The sequence below is a fragment of the Xiphophorus couchianus genome, chromosome 9, assembly GCF_001444195.1.
Source record: "Xiphophorus couchianus chromosome 9, X_couchianus-1.0, whole genome shotgun sequence".
Lineage (NCBI taxonomy): Eukaryota > Metazoa > Chordata > Actinopteri > Cyprinodontiformes > Poeciliidae > Xiphophorus > Xiphophorus couchianus.
In genome coordinates, this window is record NC_040236.1 from 31526513 (window position 1) to 31551187 (window position 24675).

The 24675-nt window shown below is 35.9% G+C and overlaps 2 protein-coding genes across 10 annotated transcripts in view; both read left to right on the forward strand.

Annotated features, from left to right (window-relative positions):
• Positions 1-4501, forward strand: part of LOC114150742 (discs large homolog 1-like protein) — a 140428-nt gene extending 135927 nt beyond the window's left edge. For all 9 annotated transcript variants that reach the window (XM_028027370.1, XM_028027372.1, XM_028027373.1 and 6 more), the window contains one exon: positions 354-4501. In XM_028027370.1, coding sequence (XP_027883171.1) covers positions 354-460 — 107 coding nt within the window. In that variant the 3' untranslated portion in view covers positions 461-4501. The remainder of the gene's footprint in view (positions 1-353) is intronic.
• Positions 4502-9360: 4859 nt separating this feature from the next.
• On the forward strand, positions 9361-24347 carry meltf (melanotransferrin). Its single transcript, XM_028027984.1, has 16 exons — positions 9361-9714; positions 10481-10635; positions 11385-11484; positions 12710-12892; positions 14157-14313; positions 15571-15638; positions 15708-15892; positions 18351-18516; positions 19468-19619; positions 19702-19798; positions 19865-20059; positions 21163-21316; positions 21514-21581; positions 21655-21842; positions 22122-22314; positions 23432-24347. The coding sequence occupies exons 1-16, from the start codon at positions 9666-9668 to the stop codon at positions 23497-23499; spliced, it is 2178 nt and encodes a 725-aa protein (XP_027883785.1). The 5' UTR covers positions 9361-9665; the 3' UTR covers positions 23500-24347.
• Positions 24348-24675: the final 328 nt, after the last annotated feature.

Sequence of the window (24675 nt, forward strand, 5' to 3'; positions counted from 1 at the left end):
TTGACTTACTGTTCAGAAACTACTTGCTGCACTTTTGTTGGTTGTGCAGTAGGCTCCACTTCCGCTTTTGAAAGATGTATGGTTGTATAAATCCGCATCTAATTTCAAGCTATTTTTACATGCGAGTGTAAACTTTGAGTTTGGGGGGGGGGCGTGGATTTAAAGTCACAAGACGCCATAAAACAAAATAGGCAGAACTGACTAAAATTTCATTATCTAAGAATAACTTTGTTCAAAAAATGGAGAGAACGTGTTTAGTGATTTATTTATTTATTTTCTGCTTCTTCCTGCTCAGAAACAACGTGTATTTCCTTTGTAACCCACTGATCTCTGTGTGTTTGTCTCTCTTGCAGCAATAGTCCACGGCTCTTCTTTAGAGGAAATTTACTCGCAGGTGAAGCAAATCATCGAGGAGCAGTCGGGTCCTTACATCTGGATGACCACCAAGGAGCGACTCTGAACAAACACACACATGCAAAATGTCCATGCACACACATTACTGTCTCTACACTTCCCACTTGATTTTATTTTTTTCTACTATCAGCCTGCTTCCTCTGTTTTGCATTGCTGCACGCACGTGTATTCACACAAGCACACGATGGCGGCGCGGCGAGGCCGGGACTATCTGGGACGTTTCCTTTCTGCGGCGGGAGGACCTCGGGTCGGTCCGGCAGCCTCCGGGTGGATCTTCCTTCAGCTTGGTTCCTTAATGTTTAAGGAGTTGGTTCAAATCAAGGCAACTTGTACCATGATCTGATTTGTTTCACTACTGTTCTTCTTATTGTTGTTGTCGTTGTTGTTTTCATATTAACAAAGAGTAATGCATTCATGAATCGGTTTGTAATGATAATATTGTCACCAAGAGCCAGACTTTTGCACGCTGTAGCTTTAAGAGCATGTTTTTGGGACAAAAATCTTGATCTAACTCCCTGTCTGTCTTTCTGTCTGTCACTCCACATGGCATCGGGTATTTTTAGTTTCTTTCTGTCTTTTTTTTTTACATTTCTCATACCTTCGTATCCGCATTTTCTCTTCCTACACTCTAAAATCCTTATATAGGAGGTGAAAATATTTATTGTAATTCTACCTTCCCCTGCCACGCATTTCAGCATCACACTGCAAAAAAACCCCATAATCTTACCAGGTAATTTTGGTTTAGTTTCCAGTGTAAATATCTTGGTTCACTTGAAATAAGACAACATTAATTTATAAGTGACATAGCAAGACATAGCAGCTTGTTTAAGTAAATAATCCCTTAATATTGGTGAAAAAGTTCTAGTTCCACTGGCAGATTATTTCACTTGTAACATAACGCCGTTACCTAGCAACCCCCAGCTAAGCCCAGCCCGTCACCTAGCAACCCAGTTCTAGTTCCACTGGGCGATTCTTTCATTTATAACATGACATTTTTCCAAAGCTATAAGGATAACAGGACAAAAGTATTATACATGAAATAATCTGCCACTGGACCTTGTAGTTTTTCATCAATATTAAGGAATTATTTACTAAAAACAATCTCCTATATCTTACTGAAATTAAGATATTTGTACTACTACTTCTAATTTAGTTTTGTCTTATTTCAAGTGTACTAAGAAACTCGACAAAAATACTTAAAGATTTTGTGTTTGCAAAAACCAAAGTGTTGAGAAGCTACTGTTTATGGATGTAGCATGAAAAATATTCATAACCTCTTTGGAGATTTTAGGGCCCGATAACCTTAATTTCAAATGTAACAATTTATTTCCTTCATGCAATATAGAGAATTATATCAAAGTTTTGTAAGATATATTTGAAGCTTTGGGTTAATATTTTTTGCTAAAATATTAATATGGAAACTAATTCAAACTAATTCATTGCGAATATTTCCAGCAGAGGTTTAATGAGCAAAAACATGAACGATGTTTGTTGTAAAAACAGTCGTAATTTGTGTTTTTGTGGCGCAGCCCTGGTGTTGCTCACTTTACTCCTATTATGTTGTCTGTTATATAAAAAGTACCAAGAGAAGTTTTAAATATAGTTCTTAAAAATTCTGAAGTACTCTAAAGAGACAGAAAAAGGCAATTCAAAGCAAAGATTTGCTGTATTTGGGAGGTTTTACTCGATATTGGAATATTGAGATGGGAAATTTGTTCTTCTAAATCAGGGGTGTCCAAAGTGTGGCGCGGGGGCCATTTGTGGCCCTTCGACTGATTTTTTTGTGGTCCTCAACAGTAGTTAAAGAATTATACAAATTTGTTTAAACTTTATTTTAATCTACTTTAAAAGTTATTTACATAATTTGGAATGGAAAATGTTAAGTACTACACAAAGTATTCATGTTTTTACAATGAAGCTTGTGTGATAAGTAGAACCACGCTGACTTTGGGGCACAAAATTAGACTTTTATTTAATGCATTAAACTCAACGAAACATTTTGGAAGTAAACCCAAATCCTGTTCTTATAACTGAGAACTAATTTGTTCAACCAACCGCAAAAGAATTTAAAAACTAGTTGATTTAATACAGCAAAATTATTTTTAGTGTTTTGATAATAAAAGTAAACATGAATTTCCTTCAATAAGATAAATAAATAATAATGTGGACAACTGTATTTGGTTGATTATAGGTTTATTTTATTTACTCGACAAAAGGTTTGGATACCCCTGGGCTGAAGAATAAAAATTTAAAGTAAAAACGTTACTATGTTTTCCACTTGCCATGCTTGGTCAGTAAATATGCAGAGTTGGAAAGAAACTTGAATAAAACATATTGAAATTGGACTTAAGAGGAAACATTACCATTTTTAAATCAGATATCAGAAGAGATTTCTTTACTTCATTATTTTTAAAAAGCAGGAAAACGATTCTGTCCAATAATTCCAGGATTTCTCCTTTTTCTGGCTTTACCTCAGACTTCCATATCTGTCTCCTACGTTCTCCGTGCACTTTGACCCTAAACAGTGTAACGTCTCCTTCATCTCTATCATCATCATCATCAGGACCTCCTTCCCCTCTAAATGTAGTTGCACTATCGAGGGCTGATTTCCTAAAGCATCTTGTGTGACGCGTCTTTGTGTTAAAGCTTATGAAGGGACAGAAGATTTTGGTGAAGGTTTTTATTTTTACACATTTTTAGCAAACAAAGATATCAGATGAACATGGAAGTTTGTCATGAAAAAACATTTGACAGAGTATTGGGGTCATGCTAAGAAAATAATAAAATTTAAAAAATTAGGTTGAAATAATATTAAAGTAAAGTTGTAGTATTATGAGACAGTTATAATATTATGACTACACTTGTAATTTTATGAGGAAAATAAGTTATATTAAGTTGCATTAGTAAAGTCATGCTCTTGATGTTTAAATGAGAATAAAGTCACAATAATATGAAGATAAAGCATTATTTTTATTTTATTCTTGTACAACTGTATTTTGATAATATTGCAACTTAATTCTTGTAGTTTTATAATGGGAATAAAGTAAAATCGTTCTATTAAAGTAAAAATAATGAGAATAAAGTTAAAATAATATAATAAAGTTGTAATATTACGAAAGTAAAGTCATTATTACTTTATTATTGTTTACTCTTGTATGACTTTATTCTCATAATTTTATGACAAGAATAAAATTAGTTATATTAATAACTATAAAGTCGTATTGAAGTCAAAATAAAATGAGAATGAAGTCTTGATATTATGACTTTATTCTCATATTACTACAAATTTTTCTCTTATAATAATCATTTTTTCTTCGTCTGGTCCTATTACTTTGTCATAAATCCACTGTATGTTTTTTATTTAGTTTGGATTTTAATTTTTTGGGTAACATTGTACTTTTATTTTTTATTTTGACTGTGGCTGTGTGACCTCAGCACTACTTGCTTTGTTTCTCTCCTCTATAAATACCAGCTGCAGCTTTAATTTCACCGTTTCCTCCCTGTCGTCACGGAAACCGAATCTTCAGCTGCATCGTGACAGGACGCGTGACGGTAAAACAATAACCCGAAATGGGACGATCAGCTGCTGTTTGAGGACAGAAATTCAAGATGCTTTTGATGACCCAGCCCTTGCTTGTATGGACCTCGTCAGCCACCGTCTCCCCTTAATCCACGTTAATCCCTCAAGGCGACTCCTCCAAGCTGACTGGAGGACGGAGGCGTACGGAGAGGCCCTTCTTTCAGCATCGGCGCCCTGAAAACGCAGAACAACTTCCAACTTTGACCACATTTTGAGAACTTTAATGTTTCCTCTGTTCTTCTGGATTCATGTTTCCTCCCTTGTTAATCCCAGTAGATTATTTGTAACCGTCGGCTGAGAGAATGGGAACCTCCATACGGCTCTGCCTGCGTGTTTTAGCCCGGGGACTATGCCACTGTTTGTTAAAGTAAAGCACCGATGCAAAGAATCTATTAAAGAGATGTATCTATATCTAACATAATATAATATTTATCCCTGCTCTAACTGCCTATTTTGGTACAAAAATAAATAAAAAGCTTTATTGAGCTTTACTGCAGTCCCTTTAAATGTGACAAGAGATGACTTTTCTTTCCTTTTTCTCTATCAAATGCATAAAAATGTTTAGATTTTCCTTTCATTTCACATCTACTGTGCATTCACAGTGATATTTTGAATGATAACAAACTTTTTGGTGGTAATTCAGTTGAAAATTTGCAGTTTTTTCATCCAAAGTCAATCTCGGTGGCCATTTTGAATAATTAATTTAAAAATGATACAAATTGAGTCGACAGATGCAGATGGAAACTATAGTTTTCTTACAAGTTGAAGTGTTTGTCTTTTTATAATGAAGCCTTAAGAAAAAGTAAAACAATGTTTATTCAGAGATTTTTACTGAAATGATGCACCAAAATCAGCTTTTATTTAATTTACTAAATATAACAAACGTTTTTAAACAAAGTGACCGGAATCCTGTTACTGAAAATAAATTTGTTCCATCGAGCCGAAGAGAAACTGAAAACTTGATGCTTTTCTTTTAAAACAGAAAATGTGCAAAATCTACGATGGCGCGTTAGAGGCGATGTAGATTTATAAAACATTTAAAAGTAGTAAATGTCCACTAATCTCAGAAATTTTCTACAAACAACCTTTTCAAATGTTGACGATTTTCAAAAGAATTTTTTTTTTCTGAGATTAATTTCAATTTATGAGTTTTTGGTGGAAATGTACAACTTTTATGTAGATAAAAAAGTAAATTTAGCTGCATTATTTGCTTGATTTTAGGTTGGGATTTTTAGGCGTCTGATTACTTTTGAATCAGCGATTTTGGCCCAAGAAGTTTGTACACCCCTGATCGAACACATATTCCAGCCAGTAAAACTTGCAGGTCGCTTTTAAAATGCGTTTAAGCTGCACTTATCGGCAACTTTATGATATTTTTTATTAATTCTCTAAGAAAGACATCGATTCAACAAGAGTATGGAAAACATTGATTCTCAGTGAAACGCTGCTAAAAATGTTGCTAAAGGGTTAATAAAGGAGCGATGTCATGAAGACTTCCTGAAGTCTCTGAGTTTCAGAAACAGCAAGAGTTTCTTAAAGAGATAACATAGTTACTTTTCTATATGGCTGGAAAACAAAAGACTTCATCTTTAACACTAAACTAGTTACAAATGGTATCTTATTGTCTTAAATGGCGAATTATGTAAATGACCATACAGGTCACATGTATAACAAAGAACATTATTTTAAAGATGCTTCCTTAAACAGGTTAGGATTCACAAAACATGTTGCATTTTTTGTATTAAATTCTTGGATAAAGATATTTTGAGTATTTTAAGCACCGTTTAGAGTGATTTGTTTTGGGACCTCTTGTCACTTTAAATAAAATCTACACTCTTCATGTAAAATTGGCTACAAATAGATGGGAAATTATTCAACCGTTCATATTTGAAAAGCAGAAGTGGAGCCTCCTGCACAACCAGCAAGATTGCAACAAGTGGTTTCTGGTTGGTAAGTTAATGAAACACTTTTCTTTTCCAGCAGCCATTGTACGGCTGATCAAACATGCTGGAGCTCAGCTTGGGTTGCTAAGTAATGACGCAGTGGCCGTAGAATATGTGCCTGTTGATTTGTGATGTTACAATCAGAAGGTTTTTTGAAATTGATCATTTACCAGAAACATGAACTTATTACCAAAAAAACATCTGGGTGTTTTTCTTTTAAGCATTAATTTGTTTTTAGGAGCAGTAGAAACCAAAGCGGAAGTACAAAAACAAGCAAAATGTGAATTTTGCGTCATACGTCCCTTTTAAAAAGATGTTCAAGTTGTCATCTTAAAGTTTCTACTTTAACCCTCCTGTTATGTTCGTTTCTGAGGTACAGCAAAAATGTTCGTCAATTTGACCCGGGGAGTGTTTAATCATGCAATAGTGTCAGAAACCAAAGGATTCCTCCAAACAATCAATATTTGTGCAGTGATGTTTTTTTTCTCTCAGAAATTAAGGATCAATGATGACAACCTACTCATTTACTAATTTGGACATAAAAAATTGAATTTACTTTTTTTTTTTTTTTTAAAAAAACTAATTTCCTTGAAATTGAACTTTGGTAAAAAAAAAAAATTTGTATTACACTTTTTTTTTCCAATGGGTATCTTTATAATTGAATTTGAGACACACATACTGTTCAGGATCAAATTGACCCACTGATTAAAATCAAGATAAATGAATCATGTAGAGAGTTTTTATGTTTCCTCCACTTCTGCTGAGTGTCACTCAGAGTGGGTGGAGTTTATCCACGGGAACAGAAAACATTCCCGTAAAAAGTTGTGTGAACACTTTCTGCTTTCTCGCAGTTTCCTAGTGAAGTAAAGAGAGTAGTGAGGAAGTGGCTTGTGTGTGTCGGGGTGTGCATGCATGTGTGTGGTGGTGTGTGTTTGTGTGTGTGTGGTGAGATATGGTTCACAGCTGCAAGGAAACATATAGAAATGGACATTTTTAAAAATCTTTTTTTGCACTTTAACCTGACTGCTGGGTCAGATTGACCCGAACAGTATCTATGTAAAAAGTAGACCTAGGGGTTGGTGCAAATGTGTAAAATGAATAAATTTTCAATTTATATGTAGAGTGCACCTATTAAGGCAACATAACAGGAGGGTTAAGTTTCTACGCCTGTCTGCAGTCAGCAACTACAGTGAGACTTTCGGCCTTTGACTATACAGCATGTCCAAGGTTCGCGTTATCACGCCTTCGGGTCGCTGAGTTCCTGCGTTCAAACGTCCAACAATCCGGTAGTGACGGTGAAATTTCCAGTTGTAAACTAATGTCAGAAAAACGGAGGTGTTGTTTTGTTAAGCTTCAGGATGCGAAGAAAAAGCAGCTTCTTTATTGTTATATTGCTGCTGTACGTGACCGAAGAGCACAGTGTGGCTAATTAAACTCTTTTATTACAGAAGAACGAGGGATGCTCATGTGAAGACAGTTAGGAGGGTTTTATTTCTGGACATCTGCACATCAGCTGACATTTTACACCTCAACTTTAGCTGTCATGTTTGGCTCACATGACCAGAACTGCTGCTGTAAACTAAGGGGCTTAAACCTTTAAATTCGTGTGTTTTTAAATATAACTTAAATAACTTAATGCCATTCTGAATATTTTTAGAGCTACGATATTTCTTTTGTTATCATTATTTTTAACAAAGTCACAGCTATGATTTCCTGTTTCGCAAGGAAAAATGTGAAAGTCTGGCAAACTGTTTTTATCCTCAGCAGGCTTTGATCTGTAATTTCTAATCACTTCTTAACGTCATTATTCTTAATTGCTCTGTTTCCTCCTGAGAATAAAAAGGTTATTTCTATGAGACAAAGAGCTATTTCTCTTAGCCTTGTCTATAATTGAGAAACATTCAGTGTAATAGATTCTTATTAAATACCAGGGAATTTTATTTTAGATAAAAATCTAGTTTTCACTAAAAGATAACAGACAATAATATCTGGTCTTCCAAAACCATGTGGCCAAATTCTGAACTGAGTCTGATGACCTACAGTACAGACCAAAAGTTTGGACACACCTTTCTACAACATCATTCAAAGAGTTTCTTTGTGAAACGAAAACAGTTGAGACCAGAATTATTTAGAATTTCCATCTCTATGCTATGAAAGGGTTACAAGCCCATCTTAGGTTTTCCAGTAAACTTACAAATAATGGCTTGGACTAAAATCAAGCTCTCTGGTGTCAACTTGATACACAATGAAATTTAGCCAGGAATTTCATCCTCACAGTCAAGAACAGAGATGGAAACATTATGCTATGGGACATGTTTTTTGTGCTAAGGGTACGAGTGCACTTCTCTCCATTGAAATGAAAAATAATAAGCAGCATATTCATTATCTTGTACAAGAACCGTCATACTTCAACCACAACACTGATAATAATATGTGAATGGTTTTCCTAGCATCTAAATGACCTAAAACGTTTCATCATGACAACAAAAGAGTTTCTAAGGAAACACGTTAAAGTCACTTAGTGACTTGGAAAGTCTCCAGACCTTCATAATATAAAATATATATATATACAGTACAGACCAAAAGTTTGGACACACCTTTTAATTCAGTGGGTTTTCTTTATTTTCATGACTATTTATAAGGCAAGAAATCCCATTTATTAACCTGACAGGGCAGGTTGACCTATGAAGTGAAAACCATTTCAGGTGACGACCTCTTGAAGCTCATCAAGAAAATGCAGAGTGTGTGCAAAACAGTAATCACAGCAAAAGGTTGCTACTTTGAAGAAGCTAGAATATAAGGGCTATTTTCAGTTGTTTTACACTTTTTTGTTTAGTGCATATTTCCACAGTTTTGATGCCTTCAGTGTGAATCTACAATGTCAATAGTCATGAAAATAAAGGAAACTCATTGAATTAAAAGGTGGGTCCAAACTTTTGGTCTGTACTGTAAATCCTGCAGAACAAACCCTCAAACCTCGTTATCTGAGCAAGTGACTCTAAGCAGTAATTAACTGTCTCATGTTTGTCCCTGAAATATTTTTCTCTTCTCAAGTTAAAGTTCTGACTTTTTAAAGCAACATTTTACAGAAGAGGATTGGGGGAAAGCAAAGCAGGCTGACTGTAATCTCAGAATTCAGATTCTCAGATTTCTGACTTTAATCTTCTCAGATTAAACGTCATATTTTCCTTTCCCCCCCAATAGCCCTGATACTCTTCTGTATTATTTTTGCTACATGAAAGTTTAGTTTATTTTACCACAGGAAACAGATTGAAACATCCCAGACTCTGTTTTCCGTCGAGTCTGGCACCAACATCCTCACTGTGCTGGATTATGTCCCTGCTTTGCTTTGTCACATCCCTAATGGAAAAACACCACAGAGGCAGAAGAGACGGGCAGGTAGGGGGGAAGCAGGCCGGGCTGTAACAGAGCCTCTCTGTCCGGGCGCTGGCCTGCAGCCAGGCCGCGGCGCTGCGATGTCCAGGAAAACGTGAAGCTGTTTGCTGCGCTTCTTAAATGGAGCTGTAAAAACTCCCGGAAGTTCTGTTCCTGCTGCTGGAGATTGGGCTGTAAACCAGCAAAATCACAGCGTTGGTCCGGTTTGACTGGAGGACTTTAAGTCGAACACCGGAGATAAAAAAACAACAAAAACGGACTTTGATATTGGAGCGAACATATAAAGTGGAGAAGCGCAGGAAGGCGGTTCAGTGAAACCCAGAGGAAAAACCATGACAACGTGGAAGATAGTAGGAGCTCTGCTGCTGCTGCTGCCTGCAGGTAAGAGATTTTAAAACATGAATTAAACACACTACACTGCAAAAAAACCCCAATATTACCAAATATCCAAATATCATAGATCACTTCAAGACAAAGATTAATTACAAGTAACTTTTCAGCAAGATATAGCAGCTTGTTTTAAGTAAATAATTCCTTAATATTAATAAAAGTGTACTAACTCAACTGGTATTTAACTTATGACAAAAATATTTTCTGTATTAGAAGTGTAATAACTCATCATTATAAAGGAATTATAAGAATTGTTGAAAACTAGCTTCTATATCTTGCTGAAAATGTAATCCTATGTCAGTTTTGTCTAATTTCAAGTTTACTATTTGCACTAGAAAATAGACCAGAATACTTGGTGAGATTTGATATTTTTGGAGTATTGATAACTTAGCCAACATCACTGCAAAAAACACCAAATATTACACCAAATATTACCAAATTATTGAAAACAATAATTCCTTGTTAAAAAGTTAATTCTAAGTTATTTTTGTCTTATTTAAAGTGTGCTAAGAGATTTGCACTAGAAACTAGACAAAATGCTCTGTAAGATTTTGTGTTTTTGCAGTGTAACATATACAGAGCAGGATATTCCTGAGCTTTTTCATCTGCAGAAATGCATTTTTTTCTCCATATTCAGAGTTAATAACATAAAAATTCAGCATTGAAAAGAATCCAAACAGCCTCTGCAACAGCTCTACGTTTCCAAGTTCTTTCAAAACCTGCTCAGTTACACAGTAATAAATAATATCCTTATCAGTGTTTTGCCAGCGGACCATCAGATGGTGCACCGTCTCAGAGCCAGAGCAGAAGAAATGTCAGGCTATGAGCCAGGCTTTCTCCAAAGTCTCCGTCCGGCCCTCCATCAGCTGCATCAACGGCCCAGCCGTCCAGGGCTGCATCCAGAAACTACAGGTGGGATTTTGGCAGCTACGAAAACAATATTTTACTATTTATGACACAAAACACTACAAAAAAACCCTAATAATTCTGGTCTAGTTTCCAGTGTAAATACCTTAGTTCACTTGAAATAAGCCAAAAATAACTTACAGGTAAGTTTTCAGCAACATGTAGGAACTTGTTTCAAGTCAACATGGGAAAATGTCTGAAAGAACCTTGCAGTGGAACTAGAACTGGGTTGCTAGGTAACGGGCTGGGCTTGGCTGGGGTTGCTAGGAAACGGTCCTTTAATGTAACTGAAATAATCTGCCAGTAGTACTAGAACTTTTAAAATAAATATTAAGGAATTATTGACTTAAAACAAGCTCATGCGTCTTGCTGAAAAGTTACTTGTAAGTCAGTTTTGTCTTATTTCAAAGGTACAAAGACATTTGCACTAGAAACTAAGCCAGAATTACTTGGTTATTTTGCAATGAAATAATCTGTTAGATTAAAAAGTCAGGATTACCGTAATATCAGGGCAAGAAAAGTTGGAATAAACTGTAACTGTTTATTCACAAAACAAACTGTTGATGCTAAACAGTGCTCTTTTTCTGTGATTTTTAGATTGTCTAAAGCTTAATTAAAAAACACCAGAAACAGCAGAAGCAACAACAAATACTATCACTTATTATACTATTTATTAATTGCCTAGTTCTTCATTCATCTCTTCTTTTTGCACTTAAACTCAGAACATTCCTATATATGCTTTTATGTCTCTGCAGAAAAAAGAGGTGGATGCCTTGTCCATGTCTGGCACTAACATCTACAATGCAATGAAGACTGCCACCTTCAAGATGGCTGCCAGTGAATCAAAGAATGGTGGTAAGACTCAGATTCTTCATTCAACTGTATAGACTACATCACAATCGTGATATGGTGAGGTGCAAAGTTTGTTTTTCAGTATTTCTCTTCCTGTCCTGCCCTAAAAACAGAATATTCAGATTATTAGTTCTGGTTCTGGTTCATCAACTTCTATGAATGTAAATCCTTAAAATATTATTGAGAAGTTAAAGCATTCAGGCTATTTTTTTTTACTTATGTCATTATAATGCTTTACATATGAGAAATTTACATTGTACCTTTTTATCAGACAAAGGTAACACATTATATACATTATATAAGTTATGTTGAGATAACTTAATATCTGGAGTATTATCGGATTGATGTAGCTACATTGTTAGTTACAACACCTGTTATATCTGGATGGTAATCTCTGTATTGCACTTGGTACATTTTGAAACCTTACTGTACTTTGACCATTAAGAAACTGTCAGTGCTGCAGAACTAACGATCAAAGGTAAATGGTACCATACGGGTTCATGTACAGGTCACTAATTACACATGTAGACAAAACTTAATGAAAAAATAACAATAATTTTGCCATTAAATAAAAAAGCGCATTTAAACTCACAGGTAAATAAGTTTGTTCAGCGATAAGTCATTAAAAAACATGTCTTCCAACTACTTCTTGTTGTCTTCTTCGTGGGTTTCACCAGTGGCAACATCCGGTTGTTGATCATGTGTCTTGTGTGATTAAAAGAAAAGTGTTTCCATTGCTGTTTGGGAAAATAAACAAATTTCAATACGGCCGAAAAACCACCCCATGCTAGCAGAAAAACGAGATTTTTTAATTGCTGTTTCCATTAAGTAATTTTATTTTCGAAATATCAAATTGAGCAGTTATATATTCAATAGAAACGCAGCTTATATTATGCTAACGTAAAAATAGCAACAACACAATTTCGGTGTTTGCATTAAATAGGAAAGGCAATTAAAACCTATTGAGAATAAGTTTATTCACGTAGAAAGTAAGAAAGTCGGGAAAAAAACATGCCGCCAACATCCTCCAAGTACTTCCTGCTAATTTCTTCTTCGTGGGTTTTGCTAGTGGCGACATCCGGTTATTGATTATGTTCCTCGAGTGGCGTTCAAGCACCAGAACTTTTTATCGGACAACAAATTAGCTGTTTCCATTTAGCGAGTTCATTTTCAAAATGTCAAATTGCGCATCGGAATCGCTTCAGTTGTTTCGCTGTTGTGTCGCCAGATACCAGCTCCTACTACGCCGTTGCTGTGGTGAAGAAGGCTGAGTCCGCCATCAATGTCAACAACCTGGCGGGGAAACGGAGCTGCCACACCGGGAAGGGCCGAACTGCTGGCTGGAATATGCCGCTAGGATACCTGATCGACCAGGGCTTCATGTCCGTAATGGGCTGCGACATTTCAAAGGGTACAAATACACAGAAATACAATTATTTTGGATGTATAATCGATAAGGAGCCCATGAACAGAAAATGTGAAACAACTTTTATTTAAAACATTCATTACTGCTTTTAGTTGTTCAATTTTTTTTATATGCATGTTAAACAAATTATGTGCCAGAATTTTTGCTCATTTGAGAGAAAAATTGGATTTCTAATATTGACTTCAATAAAAATAGGCTGTTAGTAGTGAGTCAATGATGTATTGTAGTATTGGTGTACTACAAAAAGTACCAGAGATTCTTGTTGTTTAAATTTCACTGATGTCTCATTTGGCTTTGTTCATTTGTTTTTCTTGCTCTTTTCTCATATTTATTTGTTTTTTTTTATAGCAAATACGTCATTAGCAAAAACAAAATCTTTGATATAGTTTATGGTGAAAATATCTTACTACGTCTGAAATAAGACAAAACTAGCTCACATGTAACTTTACATAAGAGCTTGTTTTAAATCAATATTTTCTTAATATTGATGAAAAAAACTAGTCCCACTTGCAGATTATTTCACTTATAACGCGGAAAAATATAAGTAAGCCTCTCACAATAAGCAACAAATCAATTCATCACATGATTTATTACGACGAATTTCCCATCGTCAAAGTGATATTCCCCTTTAAATTGTTGAAAAGACGACATTTTGAAAACTGCTGCAAAAATCTGACACTCAGGACCAACCAGTCAGTTTGCACTACCTGCCACTTTTGCCTGTTTTCCCTGTCACAGCTGAATGATTAAGATTTTTGAAAACCAATTTTTGACTATAGAAGTTTCATAATCCATTTTAATTATTGTTGTTTCAGTTGTTTTGTTTACTTATTTTGGATATTGAATGTTTTCCTATTCCAGTGTTAAATGTTCATTAGAATTTTTTTTTTTGAGGACGTGAACTTTCATTAATATGCCATTATTACGGTAGTAGTTGAAAATTGACAATATTACTGTTTATCGCGATAAATTCTGGGACAATTTATCATCCAGGAAAATGTGTTACAGTGCCAGGCCAAGTTATTAGTGACAAAATCTGCCGCTGAACTAGTTCGTTTCAGCAATGCTAAGGAATTATTGACTTAAAACAAGCTCATATGTTTAGCTGAAAAGTCACTTGTACTTGTTTTATTCCAAGCGTAAAAAAGATATTTGCATCAGAAACTAGAGAACAAAACTTGGTAAGGTTTTGTGTTTTTGCAGTGTAAGGCCAAGTTAAGTGTATGCTTTTGTTTATGTTTCTGGTCAGGTGTGGCTAATTTCTTCAACGCCAGCTGCATTCCTGGGGCTAACGAGGCTGGTGACCCTCCGTCTCTATGTCAGCTGTGCAAAGGAGACGGAAAAGGACAGCACAAATGTGAAATGAGCGAGCAAGAAATGTACTACAGCTACGAAGGAGCATTCAGGTAGCACAAGCATTCATTTTATCAATCAAACCTTATTCACAAAGCACGTTTTAAAAGGCCAGGGGTAATAAAAAGTGTTTTACAGAGGTCAAAAGCAGAAAGGAGGACATGAAAAAACAAGCATACAGACAACACTGCAAAAACACAAAATACCAAAATATTACCACGTATTTTTGGTTTAGTTTCTAGTGCAGGTATCTTAGAAATAAGACAAAACTAACTTGCATGCAACTTTTAAGAAAGATATTGGAGCTTGTCTTAAGTAAATGATTCCTTAGTACTGGTAAGTGCTAGATCCACTGGCAGATTATTTCACTTATATCGCTGCACCGTTACCTAGCAACCTCAGCCAAACCCAGCCTATAACCTAGCAACCAAGTTCTAGTTCCACTGGAAGACTACTTTACTTTTAACATGGGACGATGTCTTATTGTAAGTAAAATAATCCACCAATGAACCATTTGAAAGAAGGTTTGTTGTGGTTTATTTTTACATGTTTGACCAACATATTATTATTCAGTTTCAGTTTCTTTATCATTTATTTTTCATTGGATGTTTTTCTCCCTAATTGTACTGACTGAACAAATTAAAGTTGTTTTTGCATGTTTGACCAAGCTTGTGGAACGGTTGGTGTGTTTAAATGTGCTAAATATAAAAAGGTCACTGTTTTAGGTGTTTCTCAAGAAGTAAAGGTGCAAAGATTTTTGAAAACATGCAGAGTTATAAAATAAATCTGTAATTTAGTACATTTATGTCTGCGTTTTAAAAAATGAAACATCTTCAGTTGATTCAGCAGCGTTTCTCTGTATCGGATCGATATCAGCTGATACTAAATCTAGATATCGGAAGTGAAAACGGTGCATCAGTTCATCCCTAAAAGCAACTATGGTGTTCAATGAGGGTCAATTTTAGATATCTTGGAAGACGCCATGTTAAATAAACTATTAGAAGGTAGTTAGAGCATTTTGGTTCAACAAATACTTTCAGGAAGAGAAGATATGTTTAAATTCTCTGTAGATTTTATTGGTTTTTTAGAGGAACGTGATGCAAATATGAATCTAAATATTAGTCTCTAAATATGCTTGAACCTAAATTTAAATTAAAATGGAAAAATAAAATGAGGTCACTGTTTTAGGTGTTCCTCAAGAAGTAAAGGTGCAAAGATTTTTGAAAGTTTTGGTTTTGCTAACGTTTACTGACAAAATTGCAATTTAAAAAAAGAATCTCAGCATCTGTTTGTTCTGATGTTTTCTCTAGATGTTTGGTTGATGGCGCTGGGCAGGTGGCTTTCACCAAACACACTACTGTTACAGAGAACACTGACGGTAAGGACTAAGAAAAGCTTTTGAGTGTTTGTGATAAATTAAATGGCTGACCTGTTATTTGTGCTGCAGGTCGGGGTCCGTCATGGGCCCAATCCTTGTTGTCGTCGAATTATGAGCTGCTGTGCAGAGACGGGACCAGAGCTCCCGTCTCCCAGTGGACTCGGTGCCATCTGGTTCGCATTCCGTTTCGTGGCGTCGTGGTTGGCAGTGACATCACTCCCTCTGTGGTTTTCAACATGCTAAGTGACGGCCTGGTACGTAAAAAGTCCCATAATCCAACTCAAATGTATTTAGCAACCCCAGAGAAGCTCAGCCCGTCACCTAGCAACCCCAGAGAAGCTCAGCCCGTCACCTAGCAACCCCAGAGAAAATCAGCCCGTCACCTAGCAACCCCAGAGAAGCTCAGCCCGTCACCTAGCAACCCCAGAAAACTGAGCAGACTAAATTGTCATTATATAAGAATCATTTTGTGCAAAAAATGTAATGAACATGTTTTGTTTAGACTAGCATTTCTCAACGGGGGCGTTCAGGGGACAGCAGGGGGCGCTGGCAGAATTTTTTACAAAAGGGGGCGTTTGCTCGAAGGTAAACTTTACACCTTAAATGCACAACAATAGTTTAGACTTTGAGCAACTTGCTAAAACTGTATTGTGTAACATTAAAACATGCTTGGCTGCATGTTATCGACGGTAGCTCTTCTCCTCTTCAGTGTCTGTTAGCTTCTTGGAGCAGCTCCGCCCTGCTGTCACTGGCAGCTCCACCGCATCGGTTCAGCATTACACCGGCTGATGACGTTGCTGTGATTCACTTGTCTGGTGTCTGATTTTCAAATATTTTATGTTTTATTGAGGATTTTTGTACATACGGTCTGGAAGTGCTGTGATCATGTCAAACAGCAACTTATATTAAAACGTGTTTTCTTGTCCGTCTGGATTTGTGCGCTTCCATGGAAGGACAACAGAAAATCACTCTTATAAACATGTAATGACTAAAATCATGGAGGGGAAAATTTTTCTGTGTATCCCTCAGAAAAATTAACCAAGTTAAATAAAGAAGTCCCTCCATGGGTGATACCACGATACAGAGCGTTCATCTTACAGAGTTAACATCGCTGCTGAAAGTGATCCGGTATGAAACTGTAGCACTACAGCACTTTTGAGTTTTAATCATCAGAATATTTGAGCTAAAAGGTTTCCATCAGTCTGCTGTTCTCCGTCGATACGCTTCCTGACCGCTACGCACCCTAGAGGGTAGAAAAATAAACAACAAAAAAACGACGCGCACGTTGCGCAAATCTCTGAAACAAGAAAACCAGGACAAAGAGCGGAGCAACAAACTTGATGTGAATCAGGATCAGAGAATCCGGCGCTGGACAGCGAAACATCAAGAGCTTATAGTGGCAGATCAGGTGAAACTCATGATGATTTAGCGGCGCAGCAGGTGAAGATTACTGGTGAGCGTCAATACAAACGATAAAATAAAACTAGCAACAGGAAAGAAACTAAAGACGACATAACAATAAACCAAGAGAGGATAATACTAATCAAAGAAAAGTAAATGGAAATGAATGAAGAACAAAATGTAAGAATAAACTAAGAAACTAAAGTAAATACAGATGGCAAGACCTTTCGAACAATAATCAACACAGAGGACTGTATGGCAAGAACAAACAGACACTGTTGTCAGATAAAAGGTAAAATAATATTGTTGAAGTTCCTTGTGTTTGTTGAGACCACATCTAGAAGAAATATATTTTACAGACGATAACAGTAATAAGGAGCTCATGGCTTATTTATGTTTTTAATTACAATAGATTGGATATATTTATTTCTTCAATATTACTTTTCATGTCAGTGTTAATGTAATGAGGTTGTTTAGTGACTCAATGACACTTTCAGTTTGACAAATTAGGATTTGACTAAGAACCAGCTTTGTTCTTTGTAATTTCTGTCCAGTAAAACTATTAATCTATAAATCAATAGTCAGGTTTAAAGATATAATCCACGTTTCTGTCCCATATTTTTATGGCATTAAAAGGATCTGAAACTTTAGTTTTTCCACTGAAAGCTCTGGTTTACGCAGTAAATGCCATGTGGGTGAAATTTTCTGGATAACACTCTAATGTCCCATTCTCCTGAAGGCAGCACAAAGCTGCACCACAGAATCTGACAGAAACACTGAAGAGAAGAAGAGTTACGATTAATATAGTTGCAGTTATATCCATGTTTTAATGTTGCAGAGTCTTTATGCAAATAGTTCAAAGTTTAAACTGGTATTGTTGTACATCTTTCCTCTGGTCATTTTGTGTAAGATTTAGCAACCAGCATCAGAAAATGGCTCAGAACAGGAACATTTTTTCCACTCTGATTGGCTGCTGTTAGGCCTGCCGACTTTAACTTGAATGTTTATCCATTGCATTTTTTGTAGACGCTTGTAAAAATGCTTTTTATTCCTGTGGCTTTTTTGTTCTCTGGGAAATTATGTTTTATGATAAATACAGAAACAAGCATAAAAATAAAAACATCAACAATAGTGATAGTAATATTAATAGCAAAATAAGATTCAGTGCAAAGAACCCTACAAATTCTTTGATGGGGCAGTGAGGAACCTGGATAATGGACAGGGGGGCGCTGGCCCAGTTTAGACCGTAGATCGACCCTGAACCGTTCAAGGTCACCTTTAAGAGAAACCTCTGTCTCTTTTTTTTTTAAGGCAAAGTCAGATTTCAACATGTTTTCTTCAGCGGACTACGGTGGGGAAAATCTTCTGTTCTCTGACTTAACCACCGAGTTTGAAGTGGTCGAGGCGGACGACCCGGTCAGGTGGATGAGCAGCAACTATTACAACGTCATGAAAGCCATGGACTGCACACCTCAAGGTAAGCTACACCGCTAACGCCTCATCTAAAGCTGAACAAGCTAGTGCTAACATTTCAAATAGCATAAAAAAATCACGGTAATCCATTTAACTAGTTTATAACATTTATTACAAGAATGTTAACATGAATTTGTTTCCCACAAAACAAAAATGATAAAACCATAAAGCAAGTTACATTTACTCAGTTACTAGAGTAACTAGAGTAAAAGTAAGAAAGATTTTTCTTTTAGGAGTATTTTTACTTTTACTTGAGTGTTTTTATCCTGAAGTATCGCTACTCTTACTTAAAGAACAACTTTGTTTTAACCAAACAATCACCAACACAGTCGCACACCTGCGGTTTTTGTGTACGTTTTACATGGAAAGAAATTGATTTAGATAAATTTTTCTTTTGCCTGATTTTGTAATTACATTATTTATGTGAATTATTTTCATTTTGGTCCTTAAAATACAAAAATTTCCACATAAATTTTGGAATTTACTTTTAGAAAACTGCAGAGCAGCTGAAACACAGAGTTCATTTAAATCTGAACTTAAACCTCACCTGTTTAGAGTTTCTTTTGAACCATAATTAATGAAATATTGACCAATGTGTAATGTTGGCAAAATGTGATATTTAATGGGTTTCTCAGTTGCTGGCTGCGTGATTTCTTTTTCTGTTACTTTTTATTTTTGTGTTTTTTATGACGTAAAACTCTTTAAATTGCCTTGTTGCTGAAATTTGCTACCCAAATAAACTCGATCGATTGATTGATAACTCTAGTTTTGGTCCGTCTTGTTAACTCAGTACTTGCGAAGCCTTTTCACCAAATACTTTTTTACTCTTATTTGAGAATAAAACTTGGATGGCTACCAAGAACAGAAAGTTTTTAGGTGCTGCTACCTCTGAGTAAAACAGAGCAGAAGGTAATTGAAGGTGATAAACTACCAAACTACCCGTGTTTTTTTGCAGATATTCCCTCTGCCATTCGATGGTGTGTTTTGTCGAGCGGAGAGCAGCAGAAATGTGCTGATATGGGCGCCGCCTTTCAGAGCAAAGGTCTCACTCCCACCGTCAGCTGTATCCACGGCGCCTCCCTGACTGACTGCATGGCCAAGATCAAAGTAACTAAAACTAACTCATATTTAGCTTTACTGCTTTGGTCTAACGAATGCTTCACAGGTTCCCATCTTCATAATTTTGCAGAACAACATGGCGGACGCCATGACGTTGGACGGAGGGTACATTTACACAGCGGGTAAAGACTACGGCCTGGTTCCCGCTGCCGCCGAGAGTTACACAGGTAACAAAAATAAATCAGCATGATTCCACAGTCTGGCTCTCATACGCCCCATTTTCTCCTTTCTAGGCGAGCGTGATGGTTTCTCATACTACGCAGTCGCAGTGGTGAAGAAAAGCAGGACCGACATCCGTAACCTTGACGACCTGCGTGACGGTCGCTCCTGTCACACCGGCTACGGTCGCACCGCAGGCTGGAATATCCCCGCATCCGCTCTCATAGAGAGAGGACTGATCAGCCCGAAAAACTGCCAGATTCCCCAAGGTCAGTGCAGGAGTGTCGATCGATAATATTGATAATATCGATAATATCGATAATATTGATACCGGTGTCGGATCCATACTTTAGCTTCAGATTCCCTCTTATCACTTTGATTTGTTTTTCTGTTATAGTTTCTAGGGCTGAAACTATTAATCAGATTAATTGTGATGAATTGATTATTAAAATAATCATCTACTAATTTACTAATCGATTATTGATATCTGGAGTATACACAGAGTTGCGTAGGAACTAGTTACGTTTACTCACTTACATCGAGTAACTCTTTTGAAAAAAATTACTTTTAAGAATATTTTTACTATGTCGTACTTTGAGTAATTTTATTATAAAGTATCTCTATTCTTACTTGAGAAAATTTTCCAATGTCTGGTGAGTTTAACCAAAAATTCACCAGACACAGACACACACCTGCAGTTTCTCTTAAAGTTTTTTGTCCTTAAAATACCAAAATGTTAACTTTATATATAGGTCCATCAGATGATGTAATTTTTAAGTGATTTATAATTTGATCACTTACTCTGTACTTTTAACTAAATACTTTTTTACTCTTGAATAATTTCAGGATGGTTACTTTTTACTTTACTTGAGTAAAAATATGTTAAAGTAGTTCTACTCTTACCTGAGTTCAGGTTTTGGGTAATCAACCCACCTCTGAGTTGTACAGACTCAAAAAAAAAAACAATTTGCTGGAAGAACAACATCCTAGAGGAATAATTAAACTAAAACTGTACAAAAATATAAGATAAAAAAACCTTTGTTTGTAAATATGTTTACCCAAAGCTTTTAGCTTCTCTCCTTTGAATTCTGTGAAATTGTTCATGGTAATTTTTTGCAGAGCAGGTAAAAAAACCAAAAAAAACCCGAATTTACCCTGAAATTATTTTTGCATTTTTAACTGAAACATTTACAAATAGATTGTGGCGTCTGAGAGCTTTCAGTTTGATAATTTTGTCAGACGGTACAAAACGTTTGGACACCTTTGAGTTGATGTTTGGATATTAAAATCCTAATTTGGACACAGATTCTGGTGATTCGTCCTGAACTGCTGATCTCTTGTCTCTGCATTTTCTGCCTCCTCTGATTGTTAGCGGTGGGAGGATTCTTCGAGAAGAGCTGTGTTCCTGGCGCCAACCAAGACGGTTTCCCCAAGAACCTGTGTGAACTGTGTGTGGGAGACGACTCGCAGCAGAATAAATGTGAAAAAGGAAAAGATCGGTACGACGGATACGACGGGGCGTTCAGGTACCGAAACCAACCCTGTTGTTTTTAACACTGGACGTAAACTTTGAATAATTATGAATATCTCATCTAAATGTCATGGTGATGGACAGATTTTTAGAACATTTTTCCTCCATTTAAGTTGTGGAAATTTATATTTAAGTAAAAGTGACGTGTTATGTTTTTATTTAAGGTGTAAAAACAGTAATTTGCTCATTCAGGTGTCTGGCTAGCGGGGACGGAGACGTGGCTTTTGTCAAGGATTCCACCGTCTTCCAAAACACAGACGGTGAGAAATCTTTCAGAAATCGTCTCAGAGGTTCTGACGGCTCCAGGAATTAACTCGACCGTCGTCGTTTCAGGTCATTCGACGGAACCGTGGACTGCAGGTTTGGTGTCCACAGACTTCCAGCTGCTCTGTTCCCAAGGAACCAAAGCCGAGGTCTCCCAGTACCGGCTGTGCAACCTGGCCAGAGTTCCCTCTCACGCCGTCATGGTGCGCCCAGAAACCAACATCCACGCCATCTACGGACTGCTGGACCGCGCACAGGTCAGTCCAGTCCAGAGTTTAGTCAAAACTGTTAAAACTTTGACTTAGGTCTGGCACCACACTTATTATTTATAATAAGATTTATATTTATAAGTGACTAATCTTTGAAGGACACTGTAGAATGTCAAATTGAGCAATTACATGGTTAATGGAATCACAGCTAGTGCTAATGTACAGAAAGATTTTCTGATTTAAGACAGACTTTAATGCAAAACTTAACTTTGGCAGTGATTCTGTCGTTTCTCCAGTTTTCCTGTATCTCTTCCTTTGTCTCTGCAGACCCACTTCAGCAGTGACACCGGTTCTGGTTTCAAGATGTTCGACTCTCAGGGCTACGAGGGCACAGACCTGATTTTCAAAGACTCCACTGTTCGCATCGTCGGTGTTGGCGACAAAAAGACGTACCAGGAGTGGCTGGGTCAGGATTACATGAACTCACTGGAGGACATGGAGTGCAGCTCCTCAAACACAGGTGAAATTATTTGGTTTTCTGAGAAACATTAATACTCTTAGGTTTATATTCAGACTTATTATTAAAATTAATCATGCAGACAAATTCTACTGTAATTGCATGGATTCCAATTAAATTCTAGTTATAAAATGGTGCAATAAAGTCGAGTTTATTAGATTCTTTCTGAGGAAACCCTGTCAGTTGTATAGAGTCGCCTAGCTTGCTGCAATCTTATAACAGAACATATTTATTTTGCATAGAGTTCTTATGTTTATAGATATTCCACATGCTAAGCTAGATTTAACAGGAAATAAGCTCCTTAGTAGGATCAGTATAGACAGAAAAAAGACTAAATTTACTCCCAAAAACTCAAAAATATTAAGATTAATCTCAGAAATATTCTAGAAAAAACAAGAAAATTTCAGTATCAAAAGTTGAAAATTTGCAAAAACAAAAATCAAGATTTGAGATTAATCTCAGGGATTTTTGTGAAAAAATTTGGAAATTTCTGAGTTTTAAAAGTCAAAACTTTTCAAGAAAAAATTCTGATTTTGAGATTAATCTCAGATATTTTCTAGAAAAAAGGAATTTCTATCTTATATCTCTGTTTATATCTGTAAAAGTAAAAAAATTGCTAGAAAAGAAATCTGAAATTTTTAAATTAATCTCAGAAATGTTCTCCAAAATATCTTGGAACTTTCTGAATTTGAAAAATGGAAAATCTGCTAGAAAAAAAATCATGAATTGTTAGATTAATAATAAACTGATAGTAAAATGTCATTTATAATGCACTTTACATATAAATCCCAAAGTGTTGATTAATCTTAGAAATTTTCAATTTTTCGTTTTTCATTTTTCAGCTTTTTTAGACCAGAAAAAGTAAATTTCTGCCAGAAAATTTCTGTGATTGATTTCACGTTCTTAAGTTTTTCTTTTTTAGAACATGTTTCACTTTTGAAACTCAGAAATTCCAAGTTTTTTCTGGAAGATTTTTGACATTAATCTCAAAGTTTCAGATTTTGTTTTTTTTTTTTTGGCAGAAAGTTACTCATTTTTTTCATAGCCCTCATATAAAAATGAATGAACCGAATGAATGAAAACTGTTTTCGATTTTGATATTTTCTGATTTTCGTTGCAGCCGTCTCCTCTGCGTTGCTGCTGCTGGTTGCGTTGCTCAGCCTCATGTTGACCAACGTCTGGATGTAACACAGCGACTCCAGATTCACCTCTAGACTTGTTTCTTCTTCACACACATTATCCCACACTGTCAATCGCCTCTTCATCACTTCTCTTTTTCTTTCGCTGCTTTTTAACTCGTTTGATTGCGGTCTAGTTAAATCAGTTTGTAGCTTCAGGCTAGTTGCTTTCTAGAAACCCAATCCAGTTTGTTTGTGTGTTAATTTACAATCTGTGGATAAAAGAGCTGATTGGAGCAATAAAGAGAAACGGAGCACATTGTCTTTGTTTGGCAGAGATTTGACAACATGTGAGAAGAAGATGGAGGGCGCCATTTTGTTTACGGAGGGTGGGTTGCCATATCAGTGTGTATGCTGCCACCTGTTACATTCACACAGCGCCTCATCAAAAAGCTGATTTTTAAAGTTTACAAAAGCCACTTTAAATAGGTTACCGTCATATTTACCTCAAAGAAAATACACTAAAACTCGGAAAAAAGTTTGGTTCAATTATTATAAAAAATGAAGTTTATTTCTCACTTCTTCTGACCAAAACAAACTTATCTTTATATGTATATTTCTTAGTTTTGTTGCTCCATTTTATTTTGTTTTAAACTGCTGATTGTTGTGTATTTTCCTACAATGAAAGATTTATTTTTATATGACGTTCAGGTGCCATATCAGTGTATATGTACTGACTCATGCTGTCAGACGTTGATGCATTCTCTTCCTTCTGATAGAGATTTATTTCTTTGTGAAATGATGAAACGTGTGACTAATATTTAGTTGCCAGGCCAGTGTGTCTGCATAAGTATTACTGCATTAAGCGGCTGCTGTACTGTGCTTGTCTAAATTAAATAAACATGTAATCAAAATGAACAGAGTCATGTTATTTATTCTTTAAAATATTGATTTTTGACATATTTTCTCCAACTGTCCCTGCTTTTCTTATTTTGCAGTTCTTTTTTTAAAAGTTTCTTTCTCATTTCCATGTTCTCCAACAGTTTTATGCTGAATGTTTTTGTTAAATGTCTAAAAATACAAATTATATTAATAAATTATGACAGTTTTTGTAATAATTTCTGATTTGATAAATAAGTAGTCTCTCACACAGCTCAAAATATTGCTAACTCCAAATTTTCTTTATATATTTTGCATCTTTAATTTATACCAGATTATTTCCAAAGTGAGTAGAGTCTTTATTTAA

Bases quoted from the DNA above. Each gene is read 5' to 3' on its own strand.
- meltf (XM_028027984.1), top strand. From the start codon at position 9,666: ATGACAACGTGGAAGATAGTAGGAGCTCTGCTGCTGCTGCTGCCTGCA. The intron at 9,715-10,480 runs GTAAGAGATTTT...TATCCTTATCAG, and splicing joins GCTGCTGCTGCTGCCTGCAG to TGTTTTGCCAGCGGACCATC. The intron at 15,893-18,350 runs GTACGTAAAAAG...TTTTTTTTTAAG, and splicing joins ACATGCTAAGTGACGGCCTG to GCAAAGTCAGATTTCAACAT.